Here is a 22,672-nt window from a genome sequence, read left to right on the forward strand (position 1 = left end):
ACATTCAGTGTACAGTAGGAGAAACCTCTAAAAATTAAGGAGACTTTTTAAAATTTTCTTTCCTGTATGTGAAGGGAATAAAGGAATATATGTATAAACCAAGAAGCAGTAGTTCATGGAATAGAAGCAGAGGGAGACAGCACTGGAATAAAGAGACAAAAACGAATATTTGAAAATCATCAGATGTCAGAGTAGAACAATTCACAGTTTCATAGTAGTGGTTGAGTGTTTCAAATCATATATATGAAAACAATTTAATATCCAGTTTGCTTCATTTCACTAGAAAGCCAAATGAGACAGCAAAATTATTGAGAGAACAAAGGCAATCTGTAAATTGTCAAAACATTATATAGTTGTTCTTCAGATATTAATTAACTAAGTTATGAATCAGAATATCATTTTATTTTTTCTCAGAATACTGTGAAATTAGAGTCTTCCACTCTTCATATTGTTATAGGAAGTATCTTGCTTCCAGTTTTTGGAAGGGGAAGCTCAGCATATCTACCCCAATCCCTCTGAGTTTCAGGCATTTTAAATACTTAATTTGCATCTGGGCAATGATGATTGCATTCAGAAATGCAAGTTGTTTAAAGTGCCAGTCTTTTACATATTCCCGTTGTGCCCGAGAAACCTATTGCATATGTCAGTCAAGTAAGTAGTGGGAGTGTGTTAAGACCTTACTGCCTCACTTGCCTCATGCATTAATTTAATAAGAACTTATTTTAAGAGCTGGACCTACTCCAAAAATGCTATGCATTTAATTCCAGACTGCTGAAGGTACTGTGACCTTGCATTTTAAAATACTTCTGAAATTTTTTTTCCTTATCTACACATTAAATTAGGGGCCCTCCCCAAACTATTTTTCATGGCTGTGAATTTGTTTGAAACAAATGCTTCAACGAGTGGGCAAGTGATGATTCCATCTGTGCCTCTTTTCTTTGCTGCTAAGCAGAACCATTTATAATAATCTCTCTAGAAGAAAATCATGAAACTCAGTTGAAAGTTTAGTATACAAAGCCAGTTTTGTTCATTTTCTATAAGCTTTTTTATGTCACTGTGGGAGAGAGTGACTGTTGGGATAATTATTTAAATTCTGTATCTTTACAGTAGGGGAAGGAATAAAGTTAGTGCTGCTTTAAAAAGATATCATAAATAATAACAAGAAAACCTTAAATTTTCCTTCGATCCACAATTCTTTTAATATTCCTATACTCCAAATTGCAGTCACTTAGCTCAGTATTTTCAAGAACAGATGTTGTATACCGATACAGATGTTTTGAACAGATATTGTATACTGACTTTGTGTACACCGAGATAGCTCTGGAAACCTTCCATGAGACTTGCTGACAATAGGACTAAATTTAATATCATTCAGTTATAAATCTGAGATTCAGAGTAAATACAGTTCTAAAAAATGAAAGGGACTTTTACCCGAATAAGTTCCGTTGCTATATTATTTAAATGATTTATTTGAAATAGTTGTGGGGAGATGTAATCTCTTACAGTATTTAACCTTTTTCTATTTAAATCAGTTTGCCTGTGGCAATTTGAGGAGAGACAACTATGCACTGCTCTGCACCCCACTCCCCAGTCACCTTTTTAAAGGATTAGATGGACGTTTTTCTTCAAGGGATATTTAATGGGCCGTGATACAAAGTACCATAGAGAAGACCCGGATAAAGCAAAACGGCTAAATTTTACTTGGATTCATAATCAAATTTCTCCTTCTTAGCACATTACCATTATGTGGTATCAAATGTCTTCTGGTGAATTGGGGGATCTTTAAATATTCCAAGTGTTAAAGATTCAGAGTCTTCCAGGCAGCTGCCCTGCAAACCTGGCTGGAGCCTTCCTGAACTCGGCTGGTTCTTTCTTGCTCTGCTTGGATGATACCAAGTAATTCAAAGCAGCATAGCAGGGGAGTGGCTGAGGTCCCTGGGGAGCAGAAAATTGCCTTACTCCTAGAAGCTTCATGAGTAATTGAGTAAGGCACACAGCAAAGAATACAGTTCACAAACTTGGCTACAGTTGAACTTTGCATGTGGCTATTAGAAGTGAAGTGGTTTCCTCTCCTTCCCCACTCTCCCTTTCCTGGCTGCTGAAATGGAACATCCTAAACATTCTTTCTCTTTTGCTTGGCTTAGTTGTGCCGTAGGATGGGACCTGGGCTTCTGTGTTGAGGTAACTTCCTTTGTGAGGAAGAAGGGGGCAAAGTGCTGGGGCATGATTTTCTGTGTATTACTGGTGCAGAGTGTATTCGTAATTCGGACCCACTGTCTCCTTTTTGGTTTACTGTTGGTCAGGATTTTTCTGATTCCTCACAGCACAGTGTAGGCAGAGTTTACAAAGGTGTCGGTTTCAAACTGTGTGACTGTACTTTTCCACGATGAGGATTGCTGTTGTTTTTTGTTTTGTTTTATTTTGTTTTAAATTTTTCAAGGGGAGGAGGGGAAAGGGAAATGCCTGGGAGGACAAAACGTGATGTTTGTGAATACGGATGTGCTCGTAGCCTTGGATTGAAGTCTTCCTTACTCTAGGCTCCGAAGTGAAACCAATTTGGTTCATACTAAATGCTCCTGTACCTCAGGAGCCTCATCTGCCCGATTTTTTATATAACATGTACTGGTAAGTACAAAGTAGTGCTCCTCTGTCCTCTGCCCTCCATGTGTTTGTGATAGAATATTGACCCTTGTTCTTATTTGTTCCGAAAATCATAAGAGCAGTTGTCACAAAGGGGGAATTTGTCTTATGTCATCCGTGATGTGGGCCCATAATTACTCAAGCAGTCCCTTATCTTAATCCTGAACATTGAGCGTGAAGAGTCTTGAGCCCAGGAAAATTGAGTAGGCATCTTAAAACATTGTTGCAACTCCCCTTTTACCTGGGTGAGAGGTGAGCGTAAAGGGGGGCAGAGGGGAAAGTGACAGTAAACTTTTTATGTTATTAGAAGGTTGAAGAGCCTAACGATTTCTTTGAAAGGTGCTTTTAACTCTTTTTTTTTTTTTTTTTCTTTACAACTGTATTAAGGCTCACGTACTTTATGGCTGTTGTAACTTGATTTTGTTAGACTCACATTCAGGGCAGGGATTGGTAAAGGAATAAACTATATGTGACAGTTAACACTTAGAAATACCAAATCAAAAAACAAGCAGCAGGCAGGTAACAAATTAGTGAGTGCTTTTCTGTAATCTTGTACATTTTCACACTAAGTACTGTGTACAACTTAGTAAGTATAGATATTACCATGTGGACAGACAATATTATTTTCCATTCAGAAATGAAATCTGAATAAATTCAAGTAGTAAGGTTTTCAGATTTTGTCAGCATTTTGTCAGTGTCAAATGTTATGGACCTCCCTACTGTGTAAAAACGTAGAAGGAGGTCCAGAACACTTATAGAGATCCGTTTTGTTCATGCACCGTGTCCAAATTAATAATATATTGTACCTTTTGATAGTGTCACTTATTATTTTTCTGTTTTTTCCTTCTATATTATAAAATTCTGTAGAGAGGTGACTTGCTGTTTCATTTCCTGACAGCTACTAGAACAACCCTATATGCTAATAATCTGCATAATGAAAGCCCTTTTGATTATGGAGTAATACAATGGTGAGTTGTCTGTGAAGGTCTTAAGACTTTCTTTAATCCTGTTATATAATCCTGGAATATGTTATTCGCTGACTTTAAGGGAGTGGAAACAATGCTACCTGATTCATAGCTGTCATAAAAATATGCAAGATTCTCTTTGCATTCAGTTTAACAGCAGGAAGCAGAATAGTCACACAATTGTGCCACAAAATTATTTCTTCCTGACAGGCATGGAATTTCTACCTGAATATTGTAGGCAGTTGATTCACTTAGCAGCTGTGTATACCTGATTTGTGAATTTCTTTATTCACTACTCCTTAGTTTTTCCCCCTCATGTTGCCACTATCCTCATTACCTAAGTTACAGGAGGGAAAAGAGAAAAAACTTGATGAATTTGTTGCTGTTCAGCAGTAAAAATTTGCAAAAGGAATACCTTTAGCTAGTTTTAAACTAGTTACTACTTTTTGAACCAGATATGGAGATGGCTAGGCTGCCTCTGGGCTTCATTATCTTGTCTGATAGACTGAGTCTGAATTCAGTCCCACACTAGCACACTCTGTTCTAAAAGCAAGGCTTTGTTTTATTCTGGGTATTACCTGGTAACCAGTCAATTAAGAACATTAGTGGAATTCTGAAGGGAAAGCAGTTCCATAATCTCTTTGGAATCCAGTTGGGCTGATGCCAGTTGTTATACATTGGGAAGAGAAGGAGGAATCAACCAATTAGAGGACCCTTTTTTAATTCTTGAGAAATCAGCACTAAAGTGCAGATCTTCATTCTGAAGAGCAGCCATGATTAATTAGTGTTAATTAGTATAAAGAATCTAAAAAAGAAAAGAAATCTAACTTCTACTGGCTATAGTATTCCAAATAATAAATGTCTGGCATGGTTAATTAAGTGGAGATATTTAAATCGGCCACTTGATCTCTTTATTGTAAAAGATCAGAAGTTGTTAGCTTATAATAGACTTTCCCAAATTGTTAGAAATAAAGAGAAGCATGTAGGAGTGTATTAAGACCTGGTTTTGCCATTAACAGTTACATGGCTTAAGTCAGTCACTTCCCTCTAGATCCTGGTTTCTCTACCTGCAGGAGGAAATGGAGGGATTGAACTTAGTGATCTTTAAGTTGCTATCAGCAATTCCACGCAGCCTCTCTGGCATGGTATTTCTCAGTGACAAAGTTGAAGGTTTTTATAGTTGAATGACTGAAAGTAACATGGATTTCATGTGAGTTGGGGTGTGTCAGCATTTAATATTGAGTAGCTTGTAAGAAGGAATATAACCAGAAATCAATCAAATTTATTCAGTTGAGTGAAGGCTTTGTTTCTAGACTGCATTTTTTCTTTTTGAGATAGGCCTAAAAATACTATGTCAAGGAAGCAGTTGTTTAAACTTGGCTTGATATAATGTTTCTGTTCTCAATTTGTGGACCACGGGCCTCTTCAGCCATGGGAATTACTTGATGGGGTCTAGGAACCTATTAGAACCAAGCGTTCTAGTTAGATGACAGATTTGTCATGTATGTGCTGCATGATTATCTTCCAGAAGCACGTGGATGCTGATGTAATACAATGAAAATATATTTAAAGGTGTTGCTGAATTCATAGTAGCCTTTTATTATTAAGGGTTTTTGTTGTGGTTGTTTTACTTGTATCCACTGGCATGGGGCTTGAGGGTTTCAGGTGTTATGGTGGGGAGCCTCTCTGAAATATTTTGATTGAAGTAGGTCTTAATAATCATGGAAGGTTATGAAACACTGCTGTAGAGAACTTCTCTAATTGTTCCGCTTTAAATTCCTACCATTAGAATGTTCCCCATTACCAAAAAAGAACATAACAAAAAAAGGAATTTAATAGAGGAAATAGTGAGGACGAGGACAAAGAGGAGTGAGGAGGAGTCGCTTACCCTATCCTAGATTATCATCTCCACCAAATAGCATTTTGGAATGTTGTCTCTGGCATCTGAAGCCATCTTATTGCCTTTTGAGGCATGTCTAGGAGCGTGGACTTGTCAGGCTACATCTGGCACAGTGCCAGGGGGCAGAGGGAGCCCTGTGACAGGAGGGGTGCACCCTGGAGTGGAGTAACATGGTAGCCCTTGTTATGAGGGGGGCGATGGCTCTCTTCAAGCCACATGGTTTGGAAGTACCTTACATTTTAGCTTCTGCTTATATTCCAGCTCCACACACATTTGAGTGTATTCCATGTCCGAGTAGTAGTAGACCACAGGACACATTCGATGCTGAGCTACATATTTCTTTTTTGAGGTGGACCTGGACATTCTGTATAGGAAGCAGTGTTAACAACCAGTTTCAAGTGAAAGGGCAGTTACTTCTGATACCATTTCTCTGGCTCTTATTCTTTGCCGCTTCTGAGAATTATCTCTAATTTAAATCCTTATAATAACCTTCCATGTGAGTTTTGTGATCTCCAATTTACGGTTGCAGAAACTGCAGTTCAGAGAGATACAACCGCTTTTGTAAAGTCACTCGACTAACTGGTGCCTAGAGAATCAAGATAGGAACCCATAGCCTCTGGCTTCTGGTTCAAGGTATTTATTATGTAGCATTTGTGAGGGGAACAAACATTAAAAAAGTTTGTCTTAGTATACTTTAGACAGAGAGCAGGCATTCAGGTTTCTTAATTTCTCTGTAGGAGACTGGGGACAGAATTTAAAATCTGTATTTTATCATAATCTTCTGTAAAAGATTCAGATCTCATACCTGCTGATTTCTTATTGAAGGGTGCCTTTTGGAGGGTGGAGGTCAAAATAGAATCACTGAGGGGACTTTCCAAGCTGGCTTATTCTTTTCGCTGATTCTGATTCACCAGGTCTGTCATGAGACTTAAGCATATGTATTCTGGAAGTGATTCAGATAGACTCTCTCCCTCCTCACCCCCAGCCTCACTCTACTTTGAGAACCGCTTTAGATATATATGTAAAGTCTGAAGCTGTGGGAGGCTATTCTTAAAACAAATAAATATCAAGCACTGTTTCAGGCTGTTGGGATATATCAGGAAATTAAGACTCTTGGCCTCATGCAACTTATTCTCCAAATAATTTGTAGATATCTTTGAACAGCAGCCTGTTTTTTAGTTTTGAGGGCTAATCAATACGAGGAAGACTCAGTGCCTTTAGTATTGATAAAGGAAAATAAGAACTGGCCTTTTGAGACAACAAAAGATGAAATCAGATTAGGTATGAAATCCAAGTGCATTCTTTTTTTTTTTTTTGGTGGTACACGGGCCTCTCACTGTTGTGGCCTCTCCCGCTGCGGAGCACAGGCTCCGGACGCGCAGGCTCATGGGCCCAGCCGCTCCGTGGCATGTGGGATCTTCCCGGACCGGGGCACGAACCCGTGTCCCCTGCATCAGCAGGCGGACTCTCAACCACTGTGCCACCAGGGAAGCCCCAGGTGCATTCTTCATGAAGTTTCAATAAAGTCATCAGAATTTATATTAAGTAAGTGATTAGGGTTGATGATATGTATGCAGAAAGCCAACTACTGACTTTGCTGATTGCTTTTTGGGGTTTGGACTTAAGTAACCAGTGTTAAGAATGGCTTATCTCATCTCTAAAGTTCTCAATCATTTGCAAGCAACTTAGTTTACAGTACCTAGGGATTTCATAAGTTTGTCTTGGTCTTCTTCATGTCAGTACAGAGAGCCATTGCTCAACATCATCTTTACCTTCTGGCCAGTTCTACAATTTATTTTTATTCACTGGTTCTTTTAAAATATGTCTCTTATAACACATGCTTCTTTTAATCAACCTTTTTGCAAGGTAGAATTTTAATTTACTGCCTTGTCTTTGTTTCTGGATTACTTACAGCTTTTCTACTATCCATTGGTCTGTTTTTCCACTTGTCTTTCCATTATATTATCTTTCTTTTTTTTAAACTGGCTTTGGCTGGTTTACTGTGGATAAAAACTATGCCTAATTTTTTAAAGCTTAGAATATTGCCATTAATCACTGGTATCATAACATCCTCTTAAGGCAAGTTATCTTGTTGCTCTGTCCTCTAAATGTAGCATCCAGAATCAGAAGGCCTCTGGCAGGGATAAAAATAGCCTTCCTGCTTGCTGGTTTCTTGTTAGATTTACTGGCAGTAGGAAATCTTTCAAATTCCTTAATTGGGTCAGCTCTTTGCTAGTGTCTCTCTAGACATTCCCTTCTGCCTGAAATTCTTAGATGCTTTTAGATCTTCCATCTTTGCACCTGCCCTGAGTTATAGTCAAAGCAAACCTTCTTTTATTATGAAACCTTCTTTTATTATGAACCCTTCCTCAATCTGTAGAAACATATCCCATTGACTTTACTTACCTTAAAGATAGAGGTTCTTTTCTTCTTTTTTTGGCCACTATACATTCTGGTTTTCAGCTATCATATCACAATTGAAAAATTAGATCTGAGCTATTGGTACAGAAGAGAGATCCTCCTTGGCTTTTGTTAAAAGGAACATTTTTAAGTTCCTTTGAATTTTCAAAGTTTTCATTTCCTAAGATACTTCTGCTACTTTGCCTGTTTGGCTATCATAAAAGTAAAGAGTTAGTTTTTTTCTCTTCTCTCCCCCAGAGAAGAGTGATATCCTTGTTTGTAACTCAGAACGTTAGCAAACTCTCATTTCTCTGAAGCCCAAAATCCCGCAGATAGCCACTCCCTTCTCCAAGGTTCCAGTTTGGGTCTTATTTGGCTAAGAGGAATCTTTCCTTTCTTTCTCTCACAAGTAGAAAACTGTTGGTTATCTTTGATTTATAAGTTAGTGAGGGAAAAGGAATTAATATTAATTGAGCACATACTCTATACTGGGAGAGTTTTCTGGGCTTTCTGCAAAAATTATCTCACGAATTTGTCACATGTAAATAGAAATATCTCTGTTTCACTTCAGAGAAACTGAGTAATTTGACCTAGCTCACAAGATGGGATTGGTCCAACTCTACACTTTTCACTGGGTGTTTCATGGCAGAGAGACCACCAGCTGCTAGCTTTGTTTTATTCACTTATTCAACAGCTATTTATTGAGTACCTTTCTCTGCTCTAAGCTCTGGGATGCAAGACGCAAAATCTATCCTCAAAGATTTTGTTGCCCTAGACTAGGAAGAGAGTTTAGAGATAGGTGATTTAAACATAGTATAGGGCTTCCCTGGTGGCGCAGTGATTGAGAGTCCGCCTGCCGATGCAGGGGACACGGGTTCGTGCCCCGGTCCGGGAAGATCCCACATGCCCCGGAGCGGCTGGGCCCGTGAGCCATGGCCGCTGAGCCTGCGCGTCCGGAGCCTGTGCTCCGCAATGGGAGAGGCCACAACAATGAGAGGCCCGCGTACCGCAAAAAAAAAAAAAAAAAAAAAAAAAATATATATATATATATAGTATAATAAGTGTAAAGCATGCTGTATGGAGCCCATAAGGCTGTCTGAACCGGGGAGCAGGTGGCTGGCTTGAGGCAGGGACTTTCCATAGGATGTGAGGCCTAAGAAAGAAGCTACCTGGACAGAACGGCGGAGGCTTGAGTGGTGAAATACTGGGGGCAGAGAGAAAGGAAGGCATTCCAGACAGAGGGAGGGACCCAGAAGTAAAAGTCAATGGGCTAGTGGTTCTGAACGTGCAGAGTACCTCATGTGGGAAGGGAAGTGGCAGTGTGAGAGATGAACCTAGAGAGGCAGGCAAGAGAATTCAGGTATTTTTTACAAGTCCCGGTCTTTAAACTGAAAGTCAAATCTCTCCTGGAGAGCGGTTTTGTGTAGCCTAAACTGTGTGTGTAATTTAAGTGGCTCTTTTGGAGGGGGCAAGACTCTCCATCAGTTGATGTCAGTCCCAGCCAGTGTCTCCTTCGTAATTTTGAGTGGAAACGTCTTTACTGGAAGTCGGTTGTATCACAGATAGGTCAGGGGGTAGAATAAGGTTACTGATTATGATTTGGGGAGTTACTTTTAGGTCATTGGAAGAAATTATAAAAATGATTATCCTTGTATCATTAAATGATAGAACATAATGAACACATTTTTATTAGTTCATATTGATACGTGTACTGCGTTTGTGTAAGTATAAAGCTGGTATTCAGAAATTGAATTTATTCCACATTTCTTGGACCTTGCTTGCGTCATCCAGGCCCCCACAGCGCCATCTTGCTGCAAGTCTCAGGCAGTGTTGGTAAAAACAGCAGATGCAGAAAGGCAGTTACAGCACCTCCTTTAAAAAATTATTTATGGCAGTATAGCTTTGGCTTACTTAGATATGAGCTAAATAAAATTAGCAGGAGCAAAATCAGGAGAAGCATCTCTAGTTAAACAATAACAAATAATGTATATGTGTGTATGTATGTATGTGTGTGTGTGTGTGTGTGTGTGTGTGTGTGTGTGTGTCGTGTGCATAAACCTTTTAATCTGTTTTAGAAATGGACCTAAGTCCATGCCTATCCTTTCCCTATGAGAAATTTTTAACGATGTTCACTGAAAACCTCTCCTTTTTCGTTGGAGTATCTAGGTTTTTATACTGTGAGTCAATAAAAATACTAACCCAGAATTTCATGCTTCTTGTCACTTTTTTGGACTGCATGGCTATATTTTAGACAACCTTGCAGAGTTATCCCCTGTTATCATTCCTTGACCTGTACCATGACCCCAACAATGCTGGCATGACTGAAAAAGAGAAGGCCATAGCATGAAACCTAATAGCGCTATAGACCATTTGATATTTTTCGTTGCTTGTGTGTTTGAAATGGCAACATTTATTGTATCATTTCCTGCTGAATCATCAGTAGCAATAATATCTAGGTTAATTTTTAGAAAACAACGTACTTTACCTAATTTTGAAAATAATGGAAACATTTTAGAGTATTTCCTTCTAGTCTTTTCTCCTTTCATCTCATTAACTCGGTTACTTTAGTTAGTGTCTTAAAAGAATATGATAATACACCCTGTTCTTTTGAGCACCTCCTCCCCCCAGCAATTCTTAGTCATTCTGGTTGATAAATATTGGTTCTTTCCAACTCTCAAATGCTTAGCATAGAATTGCCTAGTTCGAGTCTGAATCTTTTCTAGGCTGTAGAATTTGGTAGTGTAGTTCCCCAGAGTCACACTGTATCAGTTGCCTATATTTGGCTAGGTTGAGTCATGTCACCAAATATAGTCTATGCCTTTTGCATGATGTATGCCAGGCTTCTGGCTCCAAATGCCACAGCTGGCCTCCAGAGATGACTGCTTTTCCTGTCATTGCGTCCCTTAAGGTTAGGACTGCTGATCTGGCAGTATTTCTTTGCATTTATAACACAGTCAATACCAAGAGCCTCCAAAGATTGAATTTTATCCACTAAATAGGTTTACTTGCCTGAAATGCCTTCCTTCTCCCTTGAGGAATTCAATTCTAAATGTGCCCAAACCTGAGTTATGTTTATAGATAGATGAGTTATCAAAAAAACCAATGAAAGAAAACCCACAAACACTGGGTTATATTCATATTTAGATATCTCAGGGATTTTTATTTTACTTCACTTTATTCACTTGTGAAGTGCTGGTGTTTTAAGTTCAGTGGAATGAACTAATTGAATGCTTACCTGGTGCCCAAACAGGAAACTCGAGGTACCTACGTTTAAAAAAAAAAAAAAAAGCTCTTGGGAGTTCCCTGGTGGCCTAGTGGTTAGGATTCTGGGCTTTCACTGCCGTGGCCCAGGTTCAGTCCCTGGTTGGGGAACTGAGATCCCGCAAGCTGTGTGGCCGGAAAAAAAAAAAAAAAAGCTCTAGTTCCTAAAGGGGGCTGTTACTTAAAAGAGATAAGAAAGTTAGCCAGTAGCTGAAATGATTACGTGAGAAGGTTGGCTGTTGCAATATAGATAGAAACAAAATCTGGTGAGTTAATATAACAAGGGGGTTTCCTTTTTGGGAAAGGTGCCCTGGAAAAAAATTTGAAAAACAAACAAGCAAACAAAAAAGATTTGAAAATATCCTCCACTGGAAACAAAGAAAGAGGGCCACTGTCTCAGAGGGAGGGAGGGGATTGTCAGTAATCTAGCCATGGAATAGAAGATGCAAAAATGCCGGTGAAAATTAGCATCCGTAGAGCAGAGAGAATATTAGAGCAGAAATAAAAGGGGTACAAGGAGAAGGTGAAAAGCTTGTAGAAGACAAGGCACTTGTCCCATGGCACTTATAATGGGAGCTTTCAGAGAATTTCCAGAAAGGAAGTGATATATATTCGCCATAATAGGTGTCATGAGTGGATGACTCTAGATATTTTAATTACTGAAAAAAATTTATAGAAGGAAAGGGCAGGTAGGATAGGGAAGCATTATGAAAGTTTTTTTCAAAGGTTTTTTAATGTCACTGCTAATATTTTAAAATTGAAGTAGAAGGCATTGCTGCTGGTTTAACAAAATATTACAGGTATCTTTACTACTCAGAGGCCAGAACTGATTCCAGCCTGACAGGACTCATAAGAACAGGTCAAAAAATAAAAACAAGTACCACTTTGAGAGTTAAACTGTGAATTTTGCCACTGATTCTTCACTACTCTATTGTCTTAGCTGAAGGTTAGAACTACTGCATTTAGAAGTCTAAGGATCAGAAAAAGTCTCAAAGGTTACCTACCTTGGGGGTGGAGAGTGGCATCTCTTTAGGAGGTGTGTGTTGAGGCAGACTCTGAGAGAACTGAGTTAAGGGATATTTTTGTGCCTGTCAAGTTGAAATATTCTTATCTCTCTCTCCTTAAAAGGTACCCCAAAGGTGAGTTTCTGATAAGGTGGAACTTGATTTGTTAAACTGGGCCAGCTAGTTTGAGAATTTGTTTTTTGGATCCTCATCATTAATTATCCTTCCTTAGTATCAAGTAAGAAGCATTATAGTTCATATGGAACAGCCCTGGTTTCAATTGGTATGTTAGAGTATCTTCAATTAGATACTCAATTAGAGTATCTTCTTAGAAAAAGCGAAACATTTTCTTAACTTCAGTTAATATTGTTAAATATTTTTGTTTCTGTGTTAATTTATATCATCTTTTTAAAAAATGTTTTATGATAAATAAAAATGGTATGAGTGATAGCTGTTAATTCATTTACCAGAGGGTTTTACAGCTACAAAATTAATGCAAATGTTCCCTCATGGAAAATCAGCTGCTACTTTGAGTCAAGTGATTCAAAAACAGCACTCCCTCCCTCCCTCCCAAGTTTTTAACAGTTAAGGTCATGTTCTTGTTCCAGCATCTCAAGTCTATGCTTTTTTAAAGATAATACTTGTGACAGGTCATATGATCTGGGCTTGTAGTTAAAGCAGTTCAGCTGGAATTCACTGGATTTGGATACTTGACTGTGTGTATATGAGCATTAAATAATGAAGCCAATTTTTAGGAAGAAATTGAAATATCAAAATTAATTTTCACCTCCTCCTTGCCCGTCTTCATCCCTACCTCTCCTCCCTAAATAGGAACATGCTGAAATTTGAAGTGGAGCAATTAACAACTTAATTTTTTAAATCCTTGTATTTGGTGTTAAATGGTAGAAAAAATAAGTTCAGATTTTGTTTCACATGAGACTCCAAGGTTTGCACGTGGATTAATTAAAGCTGTTAGCAACAGAGAACAGTTTTCTCTTTTCATGGCATGAGTTTATTTCTGTGGAGACTATTTCAAAGAAGTAGGAGTTTGAGAGACTGAAGGATAGTTGTGGTCTAAAGTTCCTCTTTAAAGAGTTGTAAATGTGTGGCTGGTGGATTGATAGGACCACCTATTAGCTCTGGCTCCCGCAGTGTTCTCTGGAACTAGGTGGAGTCTTCCTGGCATCTTGAAAGGCTTGCCCCAGCCTCCAGGCCTGGGAGAGCCTCTGCTTACCCACCTTTTCATTGTCTTAGAGAGTCTATTATTGTTCTGTGGGGTCAGAGTTTAGACTGCTGTTTCCTAATTGGAATGTTTGTAATTCTGAGTCAATTTTAAATTCTCACTCTATTCCTGATGTATAGAGTGCTAGACAGTGGTGGGTAATTAACAGTGAAGTTCCCCTATCCATTCCTTAGATGAATAAGACTTGAGGGTTCTCCACCATTCTCATAAAGGGCATGGGGAATATGGAGACATGAAAATGTTGTCATAGTGAGTTTTGTAACTTATAGCATAGAACTAGTTACATGGTGTGTGGTCTAGCTACCTCAACTTGCATGTAGAAACTCTTCCAAAACAGAAATGCATTCCCCGCCCCCGCCCCCCCCCCCTTTATTTGTGGCTACCAATTTGGAAGGTGGAGCATCCTCCCAAAATTTTAGACTTTCACAAACACTTTTCTCGAGGGTATCTTGGGTACCCATTTTAGGTTCAAAATTCGAAGGAAATTAACCCAGCATTTGCTGAACGCTACTGTGCCTCTGGGCATTGTGCTATGTGCTTTGATATTTTCTTCATGTGTAAGTACAATGAAATGTGTCTCTTTACCTTCTGTACTTATTCCCCGAAATTTGAATTTAAACCCATTAGTGTGTCTGTACATGTAGGCATAAGACTGGCAATTTTGTTATGAATTATATAAAAAAATGCTACTGCTAACTACATACTTTTAAAAAGCTATGAAAAACTACACGTAAAAGAAAAATTGCACATTTATGGGGAAAAATATGAAGATTGTTATTATGAGTTGGTATTAGAACATAATGGTATAAAAATTTCCTTTGGATGGGAATTTGGAAATTAGAATAACCGAATAGTTAAATTTAAGGGATATTTTATTTTCCCACTCTGAAACTTTCCCTTTTTGAATGTTTGTGAATATGCTGTTTGATATGTCAACTGACTCTGTGTGTTTATTAGCACAGCTAAGTTTTATCTCATAATATGGCTTTTTAAATACCTATTAAGCAATTAATTCAGCTTTGTTGTTGAATACATTTAAACCATCTATGAAAAAAAATAAAATTTAGTAACGGCCTTCTTTTACCCTCAGGTCGTCTAAACTATTCATATCCAGGATCCGATAGCTCTCTGCTTATTAATGGTAAGTGATAATTGATTCACCTTAGTTAAGTTCATAGAACTGTAACAAGTTAGTACTGGGTAGAAAATACAGTAGTTAAGCTTCAGCAGGTGGAGAAATGACATTAGTTTGCTCTGTAATGAATATGCAAGCTGCTATTAATCTAGCACCTATTTTATGGATAATCATTATTCCTCCAAATTAGAGCAGGAACTTTTTTTAAACTTTGAGAGCCAGCTGATTTGCTGTCTTGAAACTGGTGACAATGAGAATAAATGAGACTCCCATAATGACACTTAAAGAATGGCTTAATCCAATGTTAGCTTCTGTAGAGTGACCTTTGAAATGTCAACATAAAAACCATTTCCATGTAGTTGGAAAAGTGTTCCAGGAGAAAGGGAAGGTAATCAGAGATGGAAAGTCAGACAAAACAGCCTGAGACCACAGGGCTTGACACTGCAAAGGACAAGGTCATTCACTGTTTGCTGTCTAATGACAGAAAGAAAAATGAAGTTTTATTAGCCTTTGCAGTGCCTTCAGTAAATTCTCCTTGCCTATTCTAAATATTAACACTGTGCTGTTGAGTTCTCTTTTTATGTGTGTATTCTGAAGCAAACTAAATTTCACACGGAAGGAGGGGCCATCTACTCACAGAAGGAATTAAAGAATTAAAAATTGCCTTTTTTGTAGTACTATAGTTTAAAATAATTGGGTGGAATACAGAAGTGTTGTTTACTTCTTTTCCACTCTTTTACTGTTGAATATGGATTTCAAATTTGTGTGTTCATAATGCCTTCCATTTGCCAAAACTCATTTTCAGTCCCACCACTTCTATGAATTATTCTTGACCAAATAACTATATTCTGCTCATTCCCAAAACAAAGCAAAACCAAAAAATCCTACTCCTTGTCCATGCTATATAGTATGAATGAGGAATTAAAAATTGCTTTTATGACTGGATTTCTTTTTGGTTAGTGTTTAAAATCAGTGTTCTGTAGAATGTAAGATTGTTGAGCCAAGAAATGTTAGAAGGAGATTTGATTTATGAGAGTTGCTGGGTGCATTAGATCCTCTGGAAACTATATGGTTTGTAAAACCCTCACTTGTTCATTAGTCTTTCGTCTTTTCATGCTACATTTACCAGAAATAATGCCAAAATATAATATTTCAGTGTAAATGTGTGTAGACCGAAAACCAAACACAGTGGTGACGGTGGCATCAGGATAAGGGGGAGTAATATAAGGCTTGCCATTGTAGCATGGTTTCATCTTTTCCTGTGGAACGAGTTCCAGAGTCAAGTGCTGGAAATTGCAGGGAACCAAGATTTGAGATACTGTTGTGTGATCTTAGGCAAAGTGATCAACTCTTTGTTGTCCCAATTGCTTCATGAAGTCGCTAAATTAGATCAGTTGCCCCTGGGGTCATCTTTGTTGAGATGAGAAAAAGAAACACTCTCTAGTGGGTTTTCCTTAAAGCCCAATTCACTTAATTTTTTTTGAGTCTGTTATGAGATTCTTTCCTTTTACCTCCCCCACCCCGCCCCGTTAATATCCTTTCTTTTAAGAATAGATTATTTTTTAACAACTCTTACTTGGCAAAGAAAAGGTAACTTTCCCCTCTGAATGTTTATGTTTTGAAATTTTATTGGCCCATAGATTCTAGAAGGAGACCGGATGGTTTTTACTGTTGTAGACATGGAAATTTTGTTATAGAAGTATACTGACTGAGGTTAACATTACCTCAGACTGAAAGATAGGATGATAAAGAACAAAGAGATGTCAAAGAGGGGAAACTTGCTGGCTCCTCAGACAAGACCCAGAATATGGGGTTATGGCTGCCATGCTGTCAGATCCAGTATTCAGCTTTGCAAGGTCCCTGAACTTGATTTTGTCAGGTTTGATCAAGCGCTAGTTCTTAATAACAAGCCAACTAGGACCGGATGCCAATTTATGCATTCATAATGAGGAGTACAACTTCTAGGTAGACCAGATGCTAGAATTTACTGATAGACCCATTCTCTGATAGCAAAGTCCAGGTTTTGGAAGACTGCTTAAAAATCTTGAAATTAAAGCAAGGTGGGGGTGGAGGGATGTTAAGACAGTTCTTTAGTCACCTTGATTTAGGCTTAGGCATTGCCCATTCTCTTCAGTCAAATTTATGAACCATCTTCTATGGTGGATTGCTTCTGTAGATAAATTGATCTCATTCATATGTTGAACCTTAGTAGCTTTGTTCTCAGTATAGCTCAGGTTTTGGGAGTCCCCATATTGAAAATCTAGTGTAATCCATTAATTGTGTTTAATGAAGATAAACTTAAAAATCACAAATGCTACCCATTTCATAGGACTGTGGTGGAGATTTAAGTGCATGTACAATCATTTAGCATAGTACCTGGCATGTAGTCAAATTAAATAATTAGAGTGTCATTTTGGGGGGATTGGGAATATTAGTGCTAAAGATTTACAAGGGAAAAAAACACAAAACAAGGGATTATGATTGTCGATGAACGAACATGCTTTCTTTGTCTATTATTAAGAGCGATAACCTGAAACGTTATTTACTTTTAAATAGAGTCCCTTTGCATCTTACATCCATTCAGCTTTTTCTTAAAACTGAAAATAAAAGCCAGATATGTTGTGTTGCTTTATATTCATTATTCAATTTTAAGACTTTAAGGAACCATCAGGAGCTGTTCTTTCCTGTCCACCTAAATAGTCTACTCAGGCTTTTAAAAACCTTTCGAAAGGTGATTATATAGCGATACTCTACTTTGCTTCAACTATAACTTTCAGAGCTTTTTCTTCCAAGCCTCTGTTGAGTTGAGAAGCATTTCTTGCTTTGTTTGAATAAAAATGTGAAAGAGCTGTTTCTTCTCTTTCTCACCTGCACATTTGAATTTTGACATGATTTTTATTGTATAACTTGTTTTGAAGTTTTCAAGCAATCACAAAGCGTTTTGGAAAGAAGTGGGGTTTAAATCCTAAATAAATAAAAAGAAAAAAAGATTCAGAATAGTTAGTCTACTAGCTTCAGCAGTTTATATTGGAATAATATTGGAATTTGCATGTACAAAGATAAAAAGAGCTTACTTATCCACTGGATCAAGTTCAGATTGCTTTCTTTTTTCCCCTTGGCTATGCTCAGTCATCAGTTTTCAGATTATGCAGTTACCTTCATATTACCACTCATGACTTTTAAAAGACACTGCCAGTATAATTCAACAAATAATAATTGCATGTTCTAGGGAATTATTATTGTTGTTATTAATCGTAGAGATATTTTTGAGGGGCATTCTTGGGGGAAATCCTTGGATTTTAAATGTATTAAAAAAACACAATTTTCTAGCTACTTTTTGGATATGGTATTAGTTTGCTAGGACTACCGTTAACAAGTACCACAGACTGAGTGGCTTAGACAGAAATTTATTTCCAGTCTTGGAGGCCGGAAGTCTGAGATCAAAGTGTCAGCAAGGTTGATTTCTTCTGAGGCCTCTCTCCTTGGCTTGTAGGATAGCTGTCTTTTCCTTGTCTTTACATGATTTTCCCCTGTGTGCAAGTCTGTGTCCTAATCTCTTGTAAGGACACCAGTCATATTGCATCAGGGCCAACCCCGGTGACCTCATTTAACCGTAACCACCTTTTTAAAGGCCCTGTTTTAAATACAGTCACATTCTGAGCTTCTGGGGGTCAGGACTTCAACATATGAATTTTGAGGAGGGAACACTATTCATCCCATAACAGATGCCGATTTCCTAGTTAATCTTATACATAGTAGGAAGATAGTTAGAATATCCATTTTATGTTATGATAAGCAAGCCTGAAACTTACTCAGTTTCTCAGCTAAGTCCGAAAGGAGTGCTAAGCATAGGCCAGACTCACCTTATATTCCTCTGGTGTGTCTTGGTTTAGCTCTGAGATAGATATCAGGTTAAATGATTAATATTCTTTTTACCCAACTTGAAGCTTTATTTTGTCCAAGAAAACTAATATTTAACCACCACTACCTCTGTATAAAAGTGCTCGTGCATGGTACTTTTTCCCCTAACCTCCCATTTCACTACTTTAGCCCTTAGGATTAGCTGCTTCAAAAATGAACCTTGTGGCAGGGAAAGTTGTAGAACCCCAAAATATTGGGTTGGCCAAAAAGTTCATTCAGTCAGTGAACACGTTGTTCAATAAAATTCTTTGTGAAAATGAAAAATGCGTCTTTCATTTTTACTTAAAACTGAATGAACTTTTTAGCCAATCCAGTAAATTAGTTTCGAACAGATGCATGTATGTATGTATTTCCTAGCCTCTGTGGATGTCTGTCCCTTAGAAGCATCAGCTAAAATATTTGCTCGTCCCAGAAGAGAAGATTAGTAAGAGATCTTTTAAAGGTTAGCATAGAACAACACCTCTTAATTATAGTTCTTTGGAAGGAAAGGGAGAAGATTGTTTGCTTAAAGGGGACGGGCGGGCGGTGGGGGGACAGAAATCTATGAAAAGGGAGGGGAAAATTTACCCAGGAGAAATGTAGATTACAGTCACTTGCTGAAAATGTATATCATGTGGTTCTAGTTGCTACAGTAAGGAGCATGTTGAGAGAGCCCTTCTTGAAAAAGACAATATGAAAGCAGACTGTAAACTCTACAGTACTCTACAGTTGTTAGCCTTGGAATAGTAATGGGAAGCTGAAAGTAACTGTTGAACACCAATCTAAGAATTTATACATACGAGTTTACTTTTGAGGAAGAAAATTATTATTTACTGAGCGTCTGACTGTCTGACCATCATATATGCATGTGGTATCTTTTGTGATTCTCTATTCATTTCTCCATTTTTATAAATAAGAAACTGAGGATTAGGGATATACAGAAACTAGAATTACATTCATACTCTGCCCTTCTGTAAGATAGCTCTTTATAAATAATCCTCTCATATCTTTATTATACCTTATCAACATTCTTTGAATATTGTTAATGCCAGCAGGCTAGTATAAACAGAAGCCAGTGTGACATAGGAAATTCTCTTAAGCATATATCTAAAGCAATGTTGTGACAATGAGCCCATTAATAAATTAGGAGGTGATTTATAAAATCCTTTAAAATGATTCTTCGCATCTCTGTTGAATTGTATGCTTTGGTCTTTGTGATGATTGTCTGCTTTTGGGTTCTACCACCTTTATTCTTTTGTTAACAGATCAACTCCTTTTAGCTTCCAGCCTTTAATTTATATCTTTTTAACTGACTTGCTAATTTGATTCCCCCACATACTTTTTTTTTTTTTGGTCCTGCTGGAAAAGTCAGTTATTTGATAACATCTTTTAATCTGAGCCCTCTCCCCTTATTTTTCCAAGTAGCATTGCTATCTGCCTTCTCAACATGGGGGCAGTGAGAGGTAGATGAAGAGCCTGAGGAAGGCCAGAGGTAGTGTGAATAGGATCAGTCTTTCATTCCCCACTAAAAGCTAGTCATATGTTACTCCTTATGGCCTCAAGTCCTATTATTTATAGAGTTGATTAGATGCCCTCGTGTAGGAAAGGATGCTTTTCTTTAATATATCATTTGTTTGTTTTTAATGTAAGTACCAAGAAGAAAACCCAAAAGGGTCCATTAGCAAATATAGTAATATAGTGTACACAGTAGTAATATAGTGTACACAGTAGTAATAAATTTAAATGGTGCAGAAAAGGATAAAACAAGAAGTGGAATCATTCCTTCTTTCCCCATCCCAGTCCCTATCCTCAAAGGTTCTTGTGGTTGTTTCTAGAAAAAACATTTGTGTATATTCCCACATATCTATTTATATTTCCTTTATTTTTAAGTTCACATAATAAGAATCATACAGTACACACTTAGGCACCTCATGCAAACTACATTTTAGAGAGCTTTAATATGAACACATGAATATGTGCCATATCTTTTAAGTGGCTGCATTTTTTTGTTATGAATATATCACTATTATGGATAATTTATTCCTTTTGTGACTAACAAATGTTATAACATGAGAAAAAGATACTTTTAAAGAGATAAATAAATGATACTTTCATTTTTATAATGAAATATATATATATATATATATAATGTGTATTGAAAAAGACCCAGTAAGTCTTTCTGTACCTTTTTGCAAGTCTGGAATGCCAGACTACTGGAATTTTACTAGAGGGAATTTACTGATGAATATGGGGCATTTTTAAGCAATCTTGTAAAGACACTTTGGAAATAAAGTATTTATCATAGATCTAATAACAACATGCATCCAGAAGTTATAAAAATTTATAGCCATAATGTTTCCAGCCCATTTAAAAATTCTTGAATCATTTTAATACTGAACATTAAATTATATAAATCAAAACTAAGTAATAAATATAAAAGATAAACATATAAATAGTATTAATCTTAACTGATGGGAACTAGAAGATTTTTATTCAATAATAGTATGCATTTTTGAAAACTTTGAACAGTGTATACTCTTTGGTAACTCACGGAAAATTCTAAGCAAGGTTTATTTTAGCTGACTTAGCCAGAAGTTTTTCAAAATATAGATTTCTTTAAACATATTTACAGTGATTTTTTTTTTAACCGCCGCTTCCTCCAGCATTTGAAAAACATCAAATAATGTGCAACACTTGATAATCATGAGATTGGAAATCTGACATTTTCCTCAGGAAAGTGGTGAAGCTCTGTGTTATAAGTATTTCATCATAATATGTTTCACCAAGTATAATTTGAAATAGGTGAGAGAATTGTGCTTAAGCACCACTTTTGTACATAGATGAAGTGGCACCACTTACCATTCTGTTAATATCTGGGTTCTGGTTACATAGGTGTGTTCATGTTATGGAAAGTTCATTGAACTGTACACTTATGATTTGTCTACTTTCCTATATATATGTCATATGTCAAAATCTACATTAAAATAATGTAGAGCATTATAATAAGTGGAAATAAAAAATTTAAACATTCTCATTTTCTGTGCTCCAGAATGTCGTTGTTTTTATTTTTTGGTAATACTTTATATTAATTTGCCTGTTTGATTAGGCAGTTTTTGTAGCTATAAGCATTGTACACCTGTAACCTGTTTTCCCTAAATGTGGGAAAATGTTTCTAAATACAGTTTTTAGAATTTAATCGTGGAATTTAATCATGATTCTTTTATATTAACCAGCTTAATTTTGTGGTACAGAATCAAAGTTTGAAAGTGCACGTTTGAAGACGTTAAGAGTATTTGATTTTTGCTTTTGATCTATAGCCTTTACTGTTCCCGAAACTACTTATTTTTGAAATAGCGGAAGCCATGAGATTTTTTAATGTTAATTTTGTAGCTTTTAAAAGCCCACTCTTTTCAAATATCTGTTTTCTCAGAAATCCAAGCAGCATCAATCAACTTTTTAAGATTGACAGAACCAAGATATTCAAATCATTAATTTCCCCAAACTCCCTTGTCTTTGAAGCAGTTGTATGAATAGAATGTTCTTAAACAACTACTTCTGTGATATCTTTGTCTTTCTAACCTCTGTCAGGTTCACTGAGTGAGAAAATACATCCACCTCCACCCCAAATTTAAGAACTACTGAAGTGAAAATCTAACAGCTGAGGGAGATTTTACTGGTTTTAATCCATTTGCCTAAGTACTTTGGTGAAATTCAATGTTATCTAGTAATGATAGAAATTATTTTGGTATGAGACATAATTTCATTTGGAAAATAGGTACATGGTACTTCTAAGTTATAACTCAGTTATAACTGAGCTGTACTTACTTAGCATTTATCGAGAGGGCTAAGAATGAAAACCCTGACCAGTTCATGTAGTGATCTCTTAGAATGTGCTATAATTTCTAACTGGAAAACCTATCCCAGCTTCCTGTTTAAACTTCCTTTCCAGTCAAGAGACCTCACTTGTTGCATATGCTGCTGTTCTCGGCATCTTTCCTTGAGCATTACAGCACCCCTATTCATGCCATTGCCAGGTCTTGCAGTGCCCTTTCTCTGTTTTCTCTTTAAGGTCCATCTCAGAGCCACACCCTCCCCTCTCTGTCTCTTTAATCAGAACGAGTTTCTCCTCCTCTGCTTCTGTTGCACCTAACACTTCACATGCCTGTTGCTGTAATGGTTACATTACCGTTATTTGCATATGTGGCCACCTGGCCTTTTAAGTTC

General features: G+C 37.2%; 1 protein-coding gene across 4 annotated transcripts in view; it reads left to right on the top strand.

Annotated features, from left to right (window-relative positions):
- Positions 1 to 22,672, top strand: part of CPEB4 (cytoplasmic polyadenylation element binding protein 4) — a gene marked incomplete at its 5' end in the record, with an annotated part of 58,389 nt that overhangs the window by 21,703 nt on the left and 14,014 nt on the right. For 2 of the 4 annotated variants that reach the window (XM_079703569.1, XM_079703570.1), the window contains one exon: positions 14,504 to 14,554. The exons of the other annotated variants lie outside the window; for them this stretch is intronic. In XM_079703569.1, the coding sequence (XP_079559695.1) occupies positions 14,504 to 14,554 (51 nt within the window). The remainder of the gene's footprint in view (positions 1 to 14,503; positions 14,555 to 22,672) is intronic. 4 annotated transcript variants of the gene reach the window in all.

The sequence above is a fragment of the Hyperoodon ampullatus genome (genome assembly GCF_949752795.1).
Source record: "Hyperoodon ampullatus genome assembly, chromosome: 4".
NCBI lineage: Eukaryota > Metazoa > Chordata > Mammalia > Artiodactyla > Ziphiidae > Hyperoodon > Hyperoodon ampullatus.